This window comes from Tauraco erythrolophus, chromosome 29, assembly GCF_009769465.1.
Source record: "Tauraco erythrolophus isolate bTauEry1 chromosome 29, bTauEry1.pri, whole genome shotgun sequence".
Lineage (NCBI taxonomy): Eukaryota > Metazoa > Chordata > Aves > Musophagiformes > Musophagidae > Tauraco > Tauraco erythrolophus.
The window spans coordinates 4,806,691-4,824,966 of NC_141493.1; the positions used below are offsets into that span (position 1 = coordinate 4,806,691).

Sequence of the window (18,276 nt, forward strand, 5' to 3'; positions counted from 1 at the left end):
CATGGGCTTAGGATTGTCATAATAATATATCAAAACATACCACCCTCTCCCCCCAGTTCTTACTATACCTGTGTTAATTCTCTGTGATGTCTCCGTTCCTTGGTTTGGAAAGGAGAAGATTGCTTCTGTGTTGCTTCTAAATTCTAGTAAATGGAAAGCAGGTGCTGTAGAGCAACAATCCAGGTTATCCACAGATAAATGGACAATCTATGGACAAATCCATAGGTAAATAACAACCATAATTGGCTGATAATACTCACTGTAACTTTTCAATCACTTCTTGGTAAGATACGCATACAGTGTGTGTGTTTGTGCACAATAAGAACACGTTCCAGTTCCTGTCAGTGTCGAATCTGTAATTGGGGAAAGCAATGCGACATAGTAAAGTCAATGCAGGGAAATGTTGTGTTTTGAGAAACAGATTTGCATGTTCTGATCAAGCATGGGTGCTTCTCTTGGAGAACGGCCACTAACTCCTTTGCTTTGTCCTTTCGCAACAACAAATCGCTCTGTCCTGTCTCAACTCAACAGCAAAGGAGTTGTTTTCCTCTTTTACTGACTTAATAACTGAAGTGGAGGGCTCTAAATCATTGGCTGAGTGGAACCTTCTTACTGAGTATCAACATGAAAGCAGTATTTTTTTCTCTATGTTTTCATTTACAGAAGTATAAATCTAAACATCATGGGCTGTGCTTACATCACTGAGTCGATCGGCATCCAGTAGGTGAAATAAATCCAGTATGGAATAAATACGTAACAGAGGAACTTCAGTGGTGTTACTCTTGGGCAATAGTCACGTTTTTCTAGAGAAGCTGATTAATCCACCCCCACCCCTTACTCTGCCGTGCACAATGACCAGCAAATACTCTTGTTCAGAGTCAGTGCTGAGCAGTAGGTGTTTTGGTCCTCGTCTGCACTCACGATGGGCTTCGTGACCGAGAAGCATTTTCTGCAGCTAAAGAGGAGGCAGAGGATTAGAGAGTATCGGGAGTTGCCAGAGTACTTCAGAAAGGATCCCTGGTGAAACACAGAACTTTTATAAAAAAGTTTAGTACAAGTTTTTTCAGAAGTTGACTTTTAGCCCTGTGTCCTTCGGTACAGCTAGATGCTTCCCTGGCCGTAGCGCCAGACTCGCAGCAGTTGACCATCTGTACGATTTTTGGATCAGAATGAGTGGTTGTAGTTGGTAGCTGAGGAGCAACGCTGAGTACTTCATCGTGGATTTCCTGGTCTGTGCCTGAACACCTGAGCTCAGCCAGACAAAAGCAGGTTTGGGTTACATCTGCCCGTGCTCAGTAGAACAGTGTGGTTGCACAGGTGGCAGCTCTGAAAGAATTTCACCCTGTGCTGAGAATCATAGAATCATAGAATCATAGAATGGTTAGGGCTGGAAGGGACCTTCAAAGGTCATCTAGTCCAACCCCCCTGCAAGGAACAGGGATATCTCCAACTAGATCAGGTTGCTCAGGGCCTTGTCCAACCTGGCCTTGAACGTCTCCAGGGATGGAGCATCCACCACCTCTCTGGGCAACCTGTTCCAGTGTTCTACCACTCTCATAGTAAAAAATTTTTTCCTAATATCCAACCTGAACCTACCTCCCTCTATTTTAAAACCATTACCCCTTGTCCTATCATAACTGGCCCTCCTGAACAGCCTCTCCCCATCTTTCCTGTAGGCCCCCTTGAGGTACTGGAAGACCGCTATAAGGTCACCCCGGAGCCTCCTCTTCTCCAGGCTGAACAGCCCCAACTCTTTCAGCCTGTCCTCATAGGAAAGGTGCTCCAGCCCTCTTATCATCTTCGTGGCCCTCCTCTGGACCCTCTCCAACTGGTCCATGTCCTTCTTATGTTGGGGGCTCCAGAACTGGACGCAGTACTCCAAGTGAGGTCTCACAAGGGCAGAGTAGAGGGGGAGAATCACCTCCCTCGACCTGCTGGCCACACTCCTCTTGATGCAGCCCAGGACGCGGTTGGCCTTCTGGGCCGCAAGAGCACATTGCCGGCTCATATTGAGCTTCTCGTCCACCAGTACTCCCAAGTCCTTCTCCTCAGGGCTGCTCTCGATCCAATCACCACCCAGTCTGTATTTATGCCTGGGATTGCCACGACCCAGATGTAGGACCTTGCATTTGGCCTGGTTAAACTTCATGAGGTTGGTACGGGCCCACCTCTCCAGCCTGTCAAGGTCCCTCTGGATGGCATCCCTCCCTTCCAGCGTGTCAACGGCACCACACAGCTTGGTGTCATCGGCGAACTTGCTGAGGGTGCACTCCATGCCACTGTCCACGTCACCGACAAAGATGTTGAAGAGGGTCGGGCCCAACACGGACCCCTGAGGGACACCACTCGTGACCGGTCTCCACTTGGACATTGAGCCGTTGACCACTACTCTCTGAGTGCGGCCATTGAGCCAATTCCTTATCCACCGAGTGGTCCATCCATCAAACCCATGACTCTCTAATTTAGAGAGAAGAATGTCGTGCGGGACAGTGTCAAAAGCTTTGCACAAGTCCAGGTAGATGACATCCATTGGTCGACCCTTGTCCACCGATGCTGTCACCCCATCGTAAAAGGCCACCAAGTTGGTCAGGCACGATCTGCCTTTGGTGAAGCCATGTTGGCTGTCACCCACCACCTCCTTGCTCTCCATGTGCCTTAGCATGGTTCCCAGGAGAATCTGCTCCATGACCTTGCCAGGCACAGAGGTGAGGCTGACCGGTCTGTAGTTGTCCGGGTCCTCCTTGTTCCCCTTTTTAAAAATGGGGGTTATGTTCCCTCTCTAGAACAATTCATAGAATTGTTCCTCTAGAACTCCTCTAGAACTCCTCTAGAATTGCTCCTCTAGAACAATTCATAGAATCATAGAACAGTTTGGGTTGGAAGGGACCTCAAAGATCATCCAGTTCCAACCCCCCTGCCATGGGCAGGGACACCCTCCACTACACCAGGTTGCCCAAAGCCTCATCCAACCTGGCCTTGAACACTTCCAGGGATGGGGCAGCCACAGCTTCTCTGGGCAACCTGCTCCAGTGTCTCACCACCCTCAGAGTGAAAAATTTCTTCCTTAGATCTAATCTAAATCTCCCCTCTTTCAGTTTAAATCCATTGACAAGGAAAGAGCAATCCTGCTCGATTTCTCAAAGCCTCAGGAAAGTTAGTGAAACAGGAGCCCAGGATAAACTGAAAGTGATAAACGGGGCAGATTCAACCGGAAAACGTTGGTAAATGTGACTGCTCATAAAGCAGCTTCAACTCTCTTTTCCTAGTGGAGCCACACATAAACTTTCATTTGAATTTTGACTGATATTTTCCTCTAAACTTAAAACTCCGCGCTACCATCACACTTGCGGAATTAATTCGGCAGCGGATAAAAACCTCGCCAGCAAAGCGGGAAAGGGCACGGCACCACGGGTACCGGTGTGCTGCCCTCTCCCATCGTCGCCGTTAAATTTACTGTGGGCACACAGAGGGATGAAAATAGTGCTTCATGTTGGTACTGGGCCTGGGGACCTCTGGTTGAGACTGACCTTGCAGCTGCGTTCTGGATCTGCCAGCGCGTGCGGTACCTGATCCTCGTGTCTTCCAGGGAAAGACAAGAAGGGGAGTTGCAACCTGTCTCGAGTTGACAGCACCACCTGCCTTTTCCCTGTCGAGGAGAAAGCTGTGGAGTACTACTTCGCTTCTGATGCCAGGTACTGTTTTTCGGCATCTTTAGTGGACCTAAAAACGCTGTTTGAAGCTGAGGCCTTGAATATAAACGGTGTGTGTGGCAGTTGGCGTTACTTTACCATCATGAACCAGTTACCGTGTGTGGCCCTGACAGAGCCAGAGGTGGATTAGATGGGAGTTTCTGTGCAAGAAATGAAAAATCCCTTTGGAATAGGGGTGATGTTCTTCTTCAAGCACATCTGTTGATGAGATTCCCGAGGTGAGAGAGAGGAAACCTGAGAGAGTGCTGACCTAAATTAACAGGACAGATGCTAATTACCAGGAGAATTGTGCTGGTTCTCCAGGATCTCTCCACACATGCAATTCCTTTATCATCAAAGGTGGCTTATTTTAATCGAGTGGAGGGAGGAAAGACTGACTTGGCAGCAGCCTTACCAGAACTTTTGGGTTTCTCTGTATTAGGGAAATGAGTACTTGTCCCAGAAACGTAAAAATACTGCTGTGGTTGACTTCTGTAGCTCTTCTTGTCAGAGCATTTTGGAGAGTGGTAGGACACCCCAGTGTGTTCTGATGTTAGAGAGATTTTCAGTGACTTGCCCAAGGTCGGAGCAAAAGCTGCTAAAATGGGGAGCTGGTGCATTTCAGCACAGCTTGCTGTGTTCAGCTGAGAGAGAGGACAGACTAAAATTTGGCCAAAGATTTTAAACCCCCCTGGTGATTCCAATATCGGCATTCCCTAGGTAGACTGCAGGCAGGGAAGGTATGGGATAGTATCTGATTCTTGGAGTGCTTCTAAGCAGATCTCAGAGCACTTTAACAGGTGGCCAAGTTGTCCCCAGTTTTATAGATGGGGAAAATGAGATGCAGGGAGGGACAATGGCTCATCACAGGAAAAACCAAGGAAGGAGTGTGCACCTGTGGCTGAGCACCCTGTGTGCCAGGGCAAATTACCGTCTTCCCGACTTCCACTCTCTAGCTCCTGACAGTTAGATCACATCGCTGCACATGCTGCTTTGTCTGAGGAATTCCTAGTTTCTCGCTAAAGCAGGCACTGAAATTAATAATGAGGTAGGTGGAAAAAATCCCGTTATGTTGGCAGTATGGAAATGTACTTGCCAGTACTTTTCGTATTTTAAAAGAAATTCCATTGAAATGAGTAAGTTTCTGGAATCAAAAGCTGTATGTTGGATTATAAATAGGGCTGTGGCCCTCATCTTTCTCTGAGGAATAATGTCTTACGGCAAACGGTGTCTGCTCTTACAGTGCTGTCATCGAGCACACCAACAGAGTGATTTTCCTCGAGGATGACGACGTAGCAGCTGTGGTCGATGGCCGTCTGTCCATCCACCGGATTAAGCGCACGGCAGGCGATCACCCTGGGCGCGCCGTCCAAACCCTGCAGATGGAGCTTCAGCAAATTATGAAGGGTAAAATCTTTCGGGTGTCACCTGTGGAGATGCACAGGTCCTCCCCGGAGTCACAGAACAAGTCAGGTTCAGAAAGACTTGCGGAAGTCATCTGGTCCAATCCCTGGGTTAAAAGCAGGACCAAGTACACCAGAGTGTTAACGGGCCTTGTTCAGTCGAGTTTGGAGCATATCCAAGGACAGAAATCCCACAGCTTGTCTGAGCACCTGTTCCAGTGCTTTATTACCCTCGTGGTGAAAAAAGTTGTCCTTGTGTTTAGTGGGACTTCCCCTCTAGCTGCCAACACCGTAATGAGGAGAATCGTGGGGCTGAGGATTTTGCCTCCTGCTTGGAGGCATCTGGTTTTTCCGAGATTGATCCCTAGCAGGCTTGCCATTCCGGATCTGACCCTTCATGGACTCATTCTGGTAACTCCAGTCTGGCTTTGGTGATGAGCTGATGCTTTGGCAGAAAAAGAACTATCAATCAGCTTAATAACCTCTGACTGGTAACTGGCCTGTCAGTGACTCTGGGCCAAGCTTTTCCCTGTGTGCATAGGGAAAATGTAAGTTACCAGGAGGCAATTTAAAGTGTTCTCGTTTGTTTTGTTTCTTTCTTTCTTTTATAGGTAACTTCAGCTCATTTATGCAGAAGGAAATTTTTGAACAGCCGGAATCTGTTGTTAATACGATGAGAGGAAGGGTCAACTTTGATGACTACACTGGTAATTGAGATTAAGCCTCCTTTATTTTTGACAGCTCAGTGTCTAGTAGTTATTCACAGTAGTTCTAGAGGAGGAAGTAGGTGATGACACGGGAGATGAAAACGTGCTGGTGTAAGATGATGTGCGTGTCTCACAGGGAGCGCTTCCAGGATGACATGTGCTGGTGGCCAGATTGATCTCGTGATGGATTTTTGCAGAGTGGTTGATGGAGGTTGTAACACGCTGTGCACGAGCACCAGCAATCTGGAGAATTTCTGCTACCTGGCCACCCTAATTCTTCTCTCCGAATCTCGCTTGCAGTAAATCTCGGCGGGCTGAAGGACCACATCAAGGAGATTCAGAGGTGTCGTCGTTTGATCCTTATTGCTTGTGGGACGAGTTACCACGCTGGAGTTGCGGTACGTGGTCAGTCCTGGTGGTTTGTGAACTGTAGCTAGAACTGAGCAGCGGGTTGCTGCGTTGAGCAGGTTGAGGGTTGGTTGAGCAAGTGCACACTGATGAGTGAAGACCCTTTTGACTTTCAATTCACCAGCAACAGCAGTAGGAAATAGAAGCTGGAGAACTTGAATATTTAGGAAAGTGTTGCCTGTGGCTTTTACTGCTGCAGAAAGATTTAAAAACCAAAACCTGTTCTGCCATAAAAGACAGTTGGCAGGGGAAGAGACAACGCAAGAGCAGAATGCAAATGCTGTAGCAGGGTAGGGGATGGGATTTCCTCCTTTGCTGTTCACGCAGACCGTGATGGCGCCTGCTTGGAGACATCCCTGTGCTCGCCCAGTACAGTCACTTCGTACCTGACAGGAGTACTGGCTGTGCACACAGCCAGCAGGTGATTTTGTTTCGTCGGGGTCTGACCTAATCACTTGTTAAAGTGCAACGGCTGTAGATGGAGCATTTTCAGATTGTGGCTTGGCAGCCCATAATGTTGCAATTAAAAGTACCCGGCAATTTCACAGAGGAATCTTCTAGCTTCTCTCAGAAATGCTGCGAAACGCAGCCGTGCTCACTGAGGTAAAAGGAGCAGAAGTGAAAATTTTTGTTTGTCTTGGCTATCTCTGTGAGCTGACGTTAACAGGAATCCATCGACTCGCCAAAACAGGTTTCTGGCTTGGCCTGGACACAGGTGGTGGTTTCTGAGTTGTTCAGTGATACAAGTGACAGTCTGATGGAGGGACACCCTGTGTGATCTAATACACACATAGTGTTACGTGAGGAGTGAGACTGACTTCAGAACAGTCTCCGTGTGAGGGAGGAGTTGGCCTCCCAGGCTGCGTGTGGTGCCAACAGCAGGGTCGCTTTTCACAGGGGCAGTTGTGCCACTTGAGGGTGGGTACGCTGAGTAGTTAAAATAGAATCCAGCACTAATGTTCACATGGTATTTTGATAGTAATATTTTCCAGTGTGTGGCAAGTAGAAGGCTTTTTGAACTCCAAACACTTGCTTTTTTAAACACGATGTAATATGCAACTTTCTGACATCTCCTTTTACCAGACTCGTCAGGTTCTGGAAGAGCTGACGGAATTACCTGTTATGGTTGAACTGGCCAGTGACTTCTTGGACAGAAACACCCCTGTCTTCAGAGACGATGTTTGCTTTTTCATCAGCCAGTCAGGTACGGTCTCACTCTGCCACCCACTCACTCCCCTCTTCCCTGTAAATGTCAGCTTGGGAGGGAAAAGGCAGCGGGGCCAAATTCTTGCGCCTGCACGTAGGATCACCGTGGAGAAACTGGCACACGCGTCCTACGGATGGGGGAAAAGTGGAGCGGTTCCTCCTCTCCATCCGCGTGCTGGTGCGGGATTTTGTTTGGCTGAGTCTTACATATGGTGACAGAAGTTCTGTTCCCTTTCTCCGCGAGGAGATATTCCATCAATTGACAGACGGAAAAAACGCCGCTGAGCTCTGGGTAGGGGCAGCACGATTGTTTCTTAGAATAGTTTTAGTTCTGCAGTTGAAGCACTGAGCTGTGTGGTGGATCGGATCCACTAAAGAAGTGAAATTGTTACAGACAAATATCAAAAAATACAGCCACCTCGGGATGGGATGTGAGAGATCCCATTTTTTTAAGCATAAAAAACAAAGTAACGTATATTGCATTCAAAATACTTTGAAGGACAGCTGCAATACAAAACTGCAGTGTTATTTTCCCCTTAATTGCATTTACTGTTTAGATTTTTGTAACTGATCTTCAGCTTTGATGCTAAAACTAGTGGTTACTTTTTCTCCATAGGTTAAAGTACTCTTTTGGGAGCCATGTTTTCTTCTCCGTATCGAGTAACTCAGAATATCCTCTCTTCGTAGGGCTCATGTAAACATTCAAGGTTTTCCCTGGGTTTTTGGGATACACGTGCAGATGTTGCTGCTTCCCCTCAGAAACCACCACACTGTCCCAGTCTAACAGGAACACAACTGAGGGCACACTTGGGGATGCGTCTTTCCCCCGAAGAGTTGGATGGGGCAAGCTACCAAAGATTTTCCTGGAACCTGAGCTTGCTCATGGGGCAGTACAAAACTAAAGTAAATATTCAGCTCAAATAACCTCCCTTCCCCCCACCCATAAATGTGGTTTCTGGCCTTAGATTCCCACCCTACCTGACTTGCTTTAAGCAGTGCAGTATGCGGAGCAGTTTCTATGCATCGCTGTACCGAAGGAGAAGTGTCCCGAGCAAACTTGAGGCTCTTTGCTCTCTGTTGCCACCTTCCACGAGCAGGAGTACTCGAAAGAGGAGTGTCCTTTCAGAACAAAAGCAAACTGGTAACTCAGATGGAATACCCAGTACCTTCTATTTCTAGTCCCATCTCTGGAGCTCGGCTCACAACAGCGCTGCTGGGATCACCAGTGCAACGTTTCCTTTCCCACTCCATCACGTTCATTTAAACCAACGTTTTCTGTTTCTCTGCATCTAGAGTTTTTGAAGCAACGTGTTAAGCAAAGTCTGATCCAAGCCAGCTTCTGTTTGCATAGTGCAAACAGTTTTGAACAGGGATAATTAATTTTGGACATAACCTCTTTGATAATGGATTTTGCAAGCTCTCGTGTTACTGGTGAGCACCATCAGCCAAACAATCCCATGGGTTTCCGTGGGAGGAGGGTGGCAGGAGGACTCCAAAGGCTGGCTGGAACTCAGTGCCATCACATCCACTGTATGCTTCAGCTACCCCCATCCCACCCTGCTCCAGGTGGATTTTTATTAACCAGGAAAAGGTAGAAAGTTGGTTTTGTTAAAGAAGATACACTCGAGCTGCTTTTTTTTTTTTAACCATAGCAGAATGCTGACTTGTCCTTACACCAAATACTGTTACTGGGTTTTGTGTTTTCTAGATGTCACTGTTGTCTTTTTAGGGTTAAAACACAGTGTGCCAGGGCTGAAATAACTCCTCTGCCGTGCAGACAAAAGCCTCTAAGATTCCGTTTGGGAACTCACTGCAATTTTCCGTGTGCAGTGGCAGCGGTGAGCGATACTGAAGTGCAGCGTTGTCACTACTTGTCTCCTCAGGTGAGACAGCGGATACCTTGATGGCTCTCCGGTACTGCAAGGAGAGGGGAGCCTTGACCGTCGGAATCACCAACACGGTTGGCAGCTCCATATCGCGGGAGACGGACTGTGGAGTGCACATCAATGCGGGACCAGAGGTCGGGGTTGCCAGTACCAAGGTAAGCCATCAGTTTCTGCACCTCACTGATCGTTGTGACTGTTCTGACACTCTCCCTGACGGTGCTGGCCGTGCCCCGGGGTCCTCTGCCCAGTGCTGCCTGTGCCCTTTCACCAGTTGCTATCGATGGCTGCCGAGTTCATGACTGTGTGCCCGGCAACACTATTCGTTTTCTTGTATCTTGCAAGATACCTTGCATCTTTATTATTTTTTATTTTTTGTAAATGAAATATTCTAAGGGAGCAATATTAAACGTTGAAAACAAAGGGGTCTCAGAGGGCAGAATTCCCTAAGAGGCAAGAATTCTCTCCTTTTTGCCATCATTTGCCTAGAGGTGCAGGCTCAGTTTAAACTCAGGTCTAAAAATGAAAAAGGAAATTAAAAGACAAGAGTATATAAAGTTTGGCAGCACGTAACTGCCCTAATGGCACTGCTTTACTAAAGGAGGCGTGATATTAAAACTGTACTTTTGGCAAATGGGGGAATGGTCTTTTAAGGAAACCAGTATTTCTGTGCACCTAACAGGATTACTGTGGGGCTGATGCATCTGGCTACGCGTGATACCGTCTAAAATAACTTGCTTTGCTACATTTCATTTTGATGAAGTGCTTCTGCATGGTGAAATCTGCTTTGATTTAGTCGTATTTAGAGGCGAGATGATGTCAATCTGTTACATAAATTCAGCCAAAAACCACAGTTGAGTTTAATAGTTCACTGGGGAATTTGATCATGGAAAATTCACGAGTCTCTTAGAAGAAACTCTTGAACGAGTTGTTTGTCCCTGGGTTGTTTTCACATAGCCAACCTCGCAGTCTGGAGATAACTGAACACGACATTTTCTCTCTGGTGATGTGGGGAGTTAGCAAAGTTGTGTGTGTGTGAAATATGAACTTGGAAAGATTCTGCCCTGAGGTTGTCCAGGATTTCGTTTTGAGAAGATGCCATAAACAGCCCAGGCATCATTAGCATGACTGACTCGTGCTATTTACTTCTGTAGCCTTCAGCTGCACCAAAACAAAGCCCATCACGTTCCATATCAAACTCTGCTCAGCTTAGCTGAAGCTTTTCTAGATTCCTTCAGAGCTATTTAAATCTTCTCCAGTGTAGTAACGTGGAAGGTTTTTTGGTCATTGTTTAGGAAGGGGCAGAAATACTACAAACCTTAATCTTATTTCTAAGCAACGTCAAGCCCAGGCTGGCACCACGGACCGTTTCATAGCGTTTGTCTTCCAGGGGCTGCCGAGGCTGGGCTCGGCACTGGCTGTTTGAGATGTGCCTGGAATGATTTTGCAGACAGAATTGCCGTAACTCCAGCACTGATTTCACTTGCCTGTGCAGGTGGTTTTTCCCCAAAGTCAGTGACACCAGTCACTACAGTCTTTTAGACAAACGCGGAGCCGTAACAAGGTGAAGAGTTCAGAACCTGTTCTTAAAGAAGGGAGGTGGGAAATCACTTACCTTTCCAGCTGCCTTTGTGTTCCTCGAACGTGGTCCAAAAGAATTTCAGCTCGCTGTCCGGTGGCGATGGGCAGATGTTAGCGGTGGGCTTCCGCTGCACCTCTCCAGTCAGGGGTCTGCCTGTCTTCAGTGCTTTCAGCAGGTACTTGCAGTAAAGAAGGACCCAGGTGTGGTCACAAAATAGGATTTAGCAGTCACCAGGGAGCCTTAGAAATGCTCCATTTTGCTTGTTGTGTCTTAATCTCCTGGAGTATAAGGAGATGGTGCCATTGCACGCCTCCGTGTGAGAGGTGCTGAAGTGAGATTTGCCCTGAGAATTCCATGTTCATCTTTGGCACTCGATTGGAATGCAAGCCGCCGCTCGGTACCCTGTGAAGAACAAAGCTGGTCTGTGACTGGTACAAAATTGACTGATGTAAAACCCTTTGGTTACCCTCGTAATGACGTGTTTTCTCTTTCTGCCTCCCCCCACCTCCCCCCCCATTAGGCCTATACCAGCCAGTTTGTCTCTCTGGTGATGTTTGCTCTGATGATGTGCGACGACAGAATTTCGATGCAGGAGAGGCGCAAGGAGATCATGCGTGGGCTGAAGGGGCTGCCAGGTGGGGAACCGCTGCCTTCGTCGTGCCGCGGGAAACCCAGTGGCGCAGGCGAACCCCGGCAGCGCCTGAACTTTGCTCTTGAAAGACCGAGGGCATTCGGATTTCGGATCCGTGGCACGTGGCTGTTGGCGATGACTTGTGTGACTATTCAAAAATACTGACTCCAGTTTTTATGCAAGTCACGGCTGTCTGCGTGTGTGAAGTATAAGCAGTATGTATAGTTTGAGAGGCACGGGCACGTAAGCGCACACGCAACTGGAATTCTCCTCTCTCTTTCTAGACTTAATTAAAGAAGTGCTGAGCATGGATGATGAGATCCAGAAGCTAGCCACGGAGCTGTACCATCAGAAGTCTGTTCTCATCATGGGACGTGGTTACCATTACGCTACGTGTCTCGAGGGAGCTTTGGTAAGAGATTTCTTTCTTTAAAGCTCTTTCAAACACACTTAGCTGGGGACTTCAGGTTTCGGCACAGGAAACGACACATGGCTACAAGTTGTTCTAAAAGCAGCTCAGAGCTGTGGCGTGTTGGCTGATGTACTGGGTCAGGTAACAAAACTTGTCTCATGGCTGAGACTGCCACTTAAAGATGCCCAATGACATAACAGCTACGGTGCGTTTTCCGCATTCACACTGGGAATGCTTTACTGTGACAGACTGGGAGCCCTCATAAAATCAGTTCTTTGACCTGTTGGGGTGGCATTTCCAAGAATGGTCTGCATCCAAAACTGAGCATGGACTTTCTGAAACCTGTACATTGCAGTTTTTACCTTTGAGGAGATTCCTGTTTTTACAAGGGCTGTCACCCACTGACATGCCAACACGTCCTCTCTGCGTTTGTCTGCCCAGTTCAAGACTGTGCTGGTAGACAGGTTGGCTGATGGTAAATCATGAGGCGTGTGGTGGGTTTGGTGTTCGAACTGTGAGTGGTGATGGCCTGTAAGCAGCTCAGCCCAGGTGCACTATTTCGATCGAGGTTTTCAGTCTGGCTCGTCTACGTATTGGATCTGAGGAGAGCCAGGACACATTTTTACAGAGTTACAAAGAAAGTGGAAAAATTAAGTTTGCCCAAAGCTTTATAAGTGATTTTTTTTTTTTCCCCCCATCTAGAAAATTAAAGAAATTACCTACATGCACTCCGAAGGGATATTGGCAGGAGAGCTGAAGCACGGCCCTCTCGCACTGGTGGACAAACTCATGCCTGTTATCATGATCATCATGAGAGACCATACGTACGCCAAGTGCCAGAACGCTCTCCAGCAGGTCATTGCACGGCAAGTACGTACCTGCAGAAGTTTACTGGGCATCAGAAACGTTGCTTTTAATTTAAGAGCGGTTTATAGGGCACCCAAAGTATTTGCTTTAATATTAGTGTCTAAAACGTGAATTCATAGAATCACAGACTGGTTTGGGTTGGAAGGGACCTCAAAGATCATCTAGTTCCAACCCCCCTCAGTAGATATTCTTGGTGTTTCAAGTGCAATTTTGGCAGCAGATTGCAGAAGCCTGGTGTGGTTCGTTTGCCCCTTAAAATATGCTGACAGGGATGCCCATGGGATGCTGAGCTCTTTTGTTCTAAATTAAGTAAAAAGTTCTTGCCACTGGCACTGAACAGAAGTGAGAAAAGAACCTGCCAGACCTGTTTTTTCTTCCCTTTGTTGCAGGGGCGACCTGTCGTGATTTGTGATAAGGAAGACATCGAGACAATTAAGAACAATAAAAGAACAATCAAAGTTCCCCATTCAGTGGACTGTCTGCAGGGGATCCTGAGCGTCATCCCCCTTCAGCTTCTGGCTTTCCATCTCGCAGTTCTCAGAGGATACGATGTGAGTACGGAATTCCTTCCCTTCCTAACCTGCTGCACCCGTGTGTGCTGTCTGCAGGGCTGGAAAAGATGCGTTGGGTGATGTTGGAAGTTGGGGGGGTTGTCTGCATAGTTGCCTGAGCTACTGGAACGACCAGGTTAAACGGTGGACCCTGGTGGTTACAGAAGCTTCTGGTGAGCAAAACTCAAAGGCAGTCGAGGGCACTTGGCCGAGTCTTGTGCAGTTTGGGTCTGGACGTGTGTCTGTTTTCTGGTGCGAGTTCCTGGAGGGCTGGTATGGAGCTAAGAGGAAGGTGACAAACTGCAGAAGGATGTTTGGCAAACAGAGTTTGTGTGAGGTGTGTGATCTTATACAGACACTGGCCTCCACCTTTTATAATCTGAGCACTGAAATGAGGTAGACTAAAGGGACTGACTCCTGAGTTCTTGACAGAGAAGTTGTAACAAGTAGGTTTATGGACTTTTCCTGCAGGATTGTCCTAAATTAACATGAAAATATGTTCAATTGTTTTCAATTCAAACGCAGAACGAATGTTCCGCACATTACAAAGTTATACACAAACAAAGTGTGTAAATACTCACAAGCCTGTTCTTTCTCCTCCCTCTCTGCAGGTTGATTTTCCAAGAAATCTGGCCAAGTCCGTAACTGTAGAATGAAAGATCATCTGAATCATAGGGGCAAGGGGGAATTAAGTGGGAGACTTTTTTTGGTACCAAAATAACTTGATTTTAAAGTCCCCTAGGTAAATCTTATTTTGGTAAATCATTGTTTGTGTACAAGATCACCGTAATTCCGTTACATTAGTGATTGTCAAATTGATTCCACATGCTATGTCGATAGCTTTGGGGTTTTTTGAACCAGAGACTTCCATGAAAGATGTTAAATGGTTTTCTTTAAAGATGACTGAGTCCTCTAGGTAAGGGGCCCTCCACTTTAAGGTAATGTCATTGTTTCTTGCCCAGTGTGGCTCATTCCAATCGTTGATGAGAAACCATTGAACGAATTACCTGTCGTGCTCTCAGGCAGTGAAGCAGGATACCAGAATATACAACTAACTGGAATAAGAGCTGCTACTGGTCATGCTCGTGCAGATGTTTTAACAGTGAATGAAACCGTAAACAAGCATTTGGTGTCGATTTCCGCCTCGTGTACAAAAGGGAATTCAATTGACCTGTCCCAACCTCTTAAATTTTAGGCACGTGGTAAACGTAGTAAGAAAGTAACGTTGTTTCAGAAGGATTTTATCCATGCCAAATACCTGGCAAGTGACAATCTCGTAGACTCGGTGGCCACACTGTGCTGTGGGACACCAGCACCTGCCTGTAGCTGTGCCCATGAAGACAGAGGAGCTCACGCCTGCGAGTGCCAACTGCAGCAGTGGCTGACTCCGTGTGGACTCTTACCAAAGTGGGGAAAGAGGAGTGTGAGCAGTGCTCAGTTCGTGCTGGTGTTCTGTTGTTGCTGTTGTGGGGTTTTTTAAACAAGTAGAAGTGTTCCTGTGCTGAGGATTTTTTTGCCTTGAACTATAAGCACATCCTAAGGAACCAGCTTTATGCTGCTGCAGGTCACTTACTAGTCTGAATGCACAGAAGAAAGTTTCTGCCTTGTATCTGTGGCACAGACAGCACTAAAGCTCCCTTTCTGAGGCTTGCTTCGTTAGCCAAAGTACCTTAATGAAAGCCTGGAAGTTTCATTTAGGAGCAGTTTGTGTGACTTGTGTCAAATTCAGCTGGTTTAAAATTGGAGGGGATAAAAAAAGGCTCGATAGACACGACACAAAGACATACCTTTGCTAATAGTTTCGTAACAAGCTTGCAGAGAATCAGAAATCACACTAAAAATATGCCTTCAAGACTTAACACTGACTTTCGCAGGCACTGAAGGGCAGGTAGCTCGGTGTTTCCAAATGCAAAGAGGTGAAAACCAGGCTACAAGGCGTGAAGCAGTGCTTGCCACGTGCTGAGAACAGTCCAGGCCACTGACTGCCCCTGCAGTTGCTTTACGGAACGGGGTGCTGGGGGCTGCCTGGCCCTGCACAGCCTGGTTCTCCGGGCACAGGACCACTGGTGCTGAGCAGCCGCAATCCAGGCTGGCTCGTACGACAGAAGACGACTGCTCGGAGCGAGGTTTTTCCAAAGACTGCGTCTGTAGCAAATTCTGGTTTATAGACACCACAGGAACTATTTAACTTAATTCAGTATCAGCTCAAGGCCTGGTTCTGCTATGAGAGTGAAATGCTGTGTGCCTGGAAACAGCTTCTCAAAACCAGTACCTGTACATTTATTAACACATTGTGTTCAGACTATTAATTTATGAGCTCACTGTGCTGCCAGCGTCCGTTTAAGAACCAAGCAGGAAATATTGCATTTTATTTATACAGCATTTGCTTGTGAGGCGCTGGCTCATAGCAGTGACGTGCTTCTGTCTAACATGACCAGTGGACTTTCCTGCTTCGTTTGGAGATGATACTTGTCCTTAAGGAAAGAACGTGTGTTCAGTGCTAACAGTTTGGAGACAGTTCCTCTTCCTCCTCCTCCCACTCAGCTTGCTTAACTGCAAACCTTTCGGGGGGGGGGGGGTGTGGTGTGGTGTGTCTAGAACCAAGACAGGGTTCCCCCCCTGCCTCCCCACCCCCCAGCACAAGGACTTGCTGTATCACATCCTTTGTTCTCGTTAGCAGGGGATCTAACGTGGAAGAGCCCTGCAAGAGAACTATTTTAAGAGCTTTTCCTGCCATTCTGCTCAGAAGGAAAGCGGCGAGCGTTGCTGTTATCGAGCCTTGTACAGGCAATTGCCCGCCAGCTTCCCGAGGCTCCTAGCACACGGGATGGTGGGCATCCCAGTTAAAGTACAAGTGGCTATTCAGTACAAGCTCAGCGATGCAGGCTGTGAAATATTTGTGAAAGTACGTTCATAAAGAGGACCAAAGAACAGGCGTCTGAGTTAGAAATGTCTGACGCTCTCGTGTCGGGTGTAACTGTACAGATGTTGCTGAGCTCCGTGGGTTTACGCTGTCGTAGACAAATCCTTATTCTTTGTGATATAAGGCGTTAAAACTCGTGACAAATTCTTCATTTGTCAGATTTAAAGGTAGTATCGCCCCCCGCGTTCTGCGCCTTGCCAGCAAACCGCCTGAAGTGCACAAAACTCCGCTGCCAAACCAGAGGTTTAGTCGCTACGTGCAGCTGGGCTGTCGGATGTTGCGATGCTCAACAGCAAAGAACGCTGCGGAGCACTCGCCGCGAAGAATTTCTCTGATGAGCATGGTGGGGAACCCGTTAGCATCTCGTCGTCGATTGCCATGCCTGTGTGAAGTGAGAATGTATAAAGGACGACTCTTAGCTTTCCTTACCTCATTTTGTCTAGATGTGTTGCATTTTGATGAACAGATGATGTTTCTCTTTTCCTTAGAAAACTTTTAGAATGTCTTGTGATATTTATTAACAGCCAGTCAGTCTTCTGCTCTCCAACATGAATGTTTTGCTTACTGAGCCAGGACAATTCCCTCCTTCCGAATTGAGGTGTTTAAAAATTCAGTAGCCCTCTCACTAAAATTGAGCCACAGGTAAACACAGATAAAGGCCTTTGCCCTTTGGAACAGCAGCTGCCTGTTTTTGCCTACTTTTGCCAGAATTTAAGTAACCATTTTCCTCGTCTGTGTCTGCAGAGGCCAGAAGGGAAGGACATGCCCATAGCAATTTGGGGGTTTAATTACCAAAGACCAGAGAACTTCAGGCTCAGCACATGTTGATTCTGCCTAACAGATCTCAGACAGATTCTGCCCCGCTAGTAAGGTTATTCCACACTGGTTATTCCATGTACAAATTAAGTTGTACATGGAACACACTGCTGCCAGAAAGGTTTTCCCTCCTGGCTCTGCCGAAGAAAGGCTGCAGCCAGTTCTTTCCTGGATTTGTCAGCGGAGCGAGTGCTGTCTGCGTGCGTATTCCGAAGAGCCCAAACCCACACTGGGGTGGCCGTGCCCTCGCGAGGTGCAACAGCGACACGGCAAACGCCGTCTCCTTTTTAGCGTGGTCTTACTGACCCCAAGGTGGTTCCGTACCAACGGGGCTGCCCTTCCAGCCGGCACGCTGCCGTGACAGCCCGTGTGTGAGTGCCAGCCCCTCCGTGCTGCAGGAGCTGAAGGCAGGAGGGTTCCGAGTCAGGTTGGAGGGAGCTCATGGCCATGGCACGCCGGCTTTGGTTAAGCTGCAGACTAAACATCTAAGGCAGAAGGGAGACCAGCACGTGAGTGCAGAGCTGGGCTGGCCCCAGTCCGTGGTGCCCGCGCGGCTGCCTGGCAGCGGCGTGCCGGCTGGGCGGGGGGACTGAAAGTCGGTGCTCGATGCAGCCCGTCGGTGTTTAGCTGTGGCTCATTTTAGAACCTCCCTGAATGTACCAAACTTGCCTCAAAGCACAGAGTCCCTCCTCTCCGTCTGAACCAGGAAGAAGAAGAAACAAAGAAGTGTTTGGTTTGAATAAAAGGAAAGAAAACTATTTGCCTTCAATTCAGTTTATGTAAAGAGCCATGGGAAGTGGCAAATCCCTGCTGCCCTTTCTGCCCTTGTAGATCTCTCTGCCTCTGCGTGTACATACCCAGCTGGCATGGTTGGTGGGGACCAGGCTGTGTCTTGTTTCCTCGTGTGCTGTATGCAGAAGATGTCTTTCTTTTGTCTGTAGTGTTTTATAATTTGGGTTTTGTCTTTTTGCTTACTTTTTTGTATCTCACCCTTTGAATAAAATCAAGTGCCCTCCATTAAACAAACGGAATCACTGGTCTTTAGTTAAATCCCTTTAAGAACAGGTAGCCCTTATGGAAGTTAAGGGCAGGGTGCACAAAGGGCTTAACTCGCCTCTCTCCTAAGCGGCTTTTTTCCATGTCTGAGATGATGGAATATATTTCAGCTGCCCTTTCCTAACTGTGATTTTGCCACTAA

At 47.5% G+C, this 18,276-nt stretch overlaps 1 protein-coding gene across 4 annotated transcripts in view; it reads left to right on the plus strand.

The window, feature by feature from the left end:
* GFPT1 (glutamine--fructose-6-phosphate transaminase 1) overlaps positions 1–17,054 on the plus strand; it is a 36,884-nt gene extending 19,830 nt beyond the window's left edge. For 3 of the 4 annotated variants that reach the window (XM_086628018.1, XM_086628019.1, XM_086628021.1), the window contains 11 exons: positions 3,587–3,692; positions 4,933–5,096; positions 5,704–5,799; positions 6,100–6,197; positions 7,291–7,411; positions 9,297–9,454; positions 11,399–11,513; positions 11,794–11,921; positions 12,624–12,791; positions 13,178–13,339; positions 13,951–15,307. In XM_086628018.1, coding sequence (XP_086484144.1) covers positions 3,587–3,692; positions 4,933–5,096; positions 5,704–5,799; positions 6,100–6,197; positions 7,291–7,411; positions 9,297–9,454; positions 11,399–11,513; positions 11,794–11,921; positions 12,624–12,791; positions 13,178–13,339; positions 13,951–13,995 — 1,361 coding nt within the window. In that variant the 3' untranslated portion in view covers positions 13,996–15,307. Of the gene's footprint in view, positions 1–3,586; positions 3,693–4,932; positions 5,097–5,703; positions 5,800–6,099; positions 6,198–7,290; positions 7,412–9,296; positions 9,455–11,398; positions 11,514–11,793; positions 11,922–12,623; positions 12,792–13,177; positions 13,340–13,950; positions 15,308–16,421 lie in introns of those variants that run through there. The other variant, XM_086628020.1, reaches the window with a different exon arrangement.
* Positions 17,055–18,276: the final 1,222 nt, after the last annotated feature.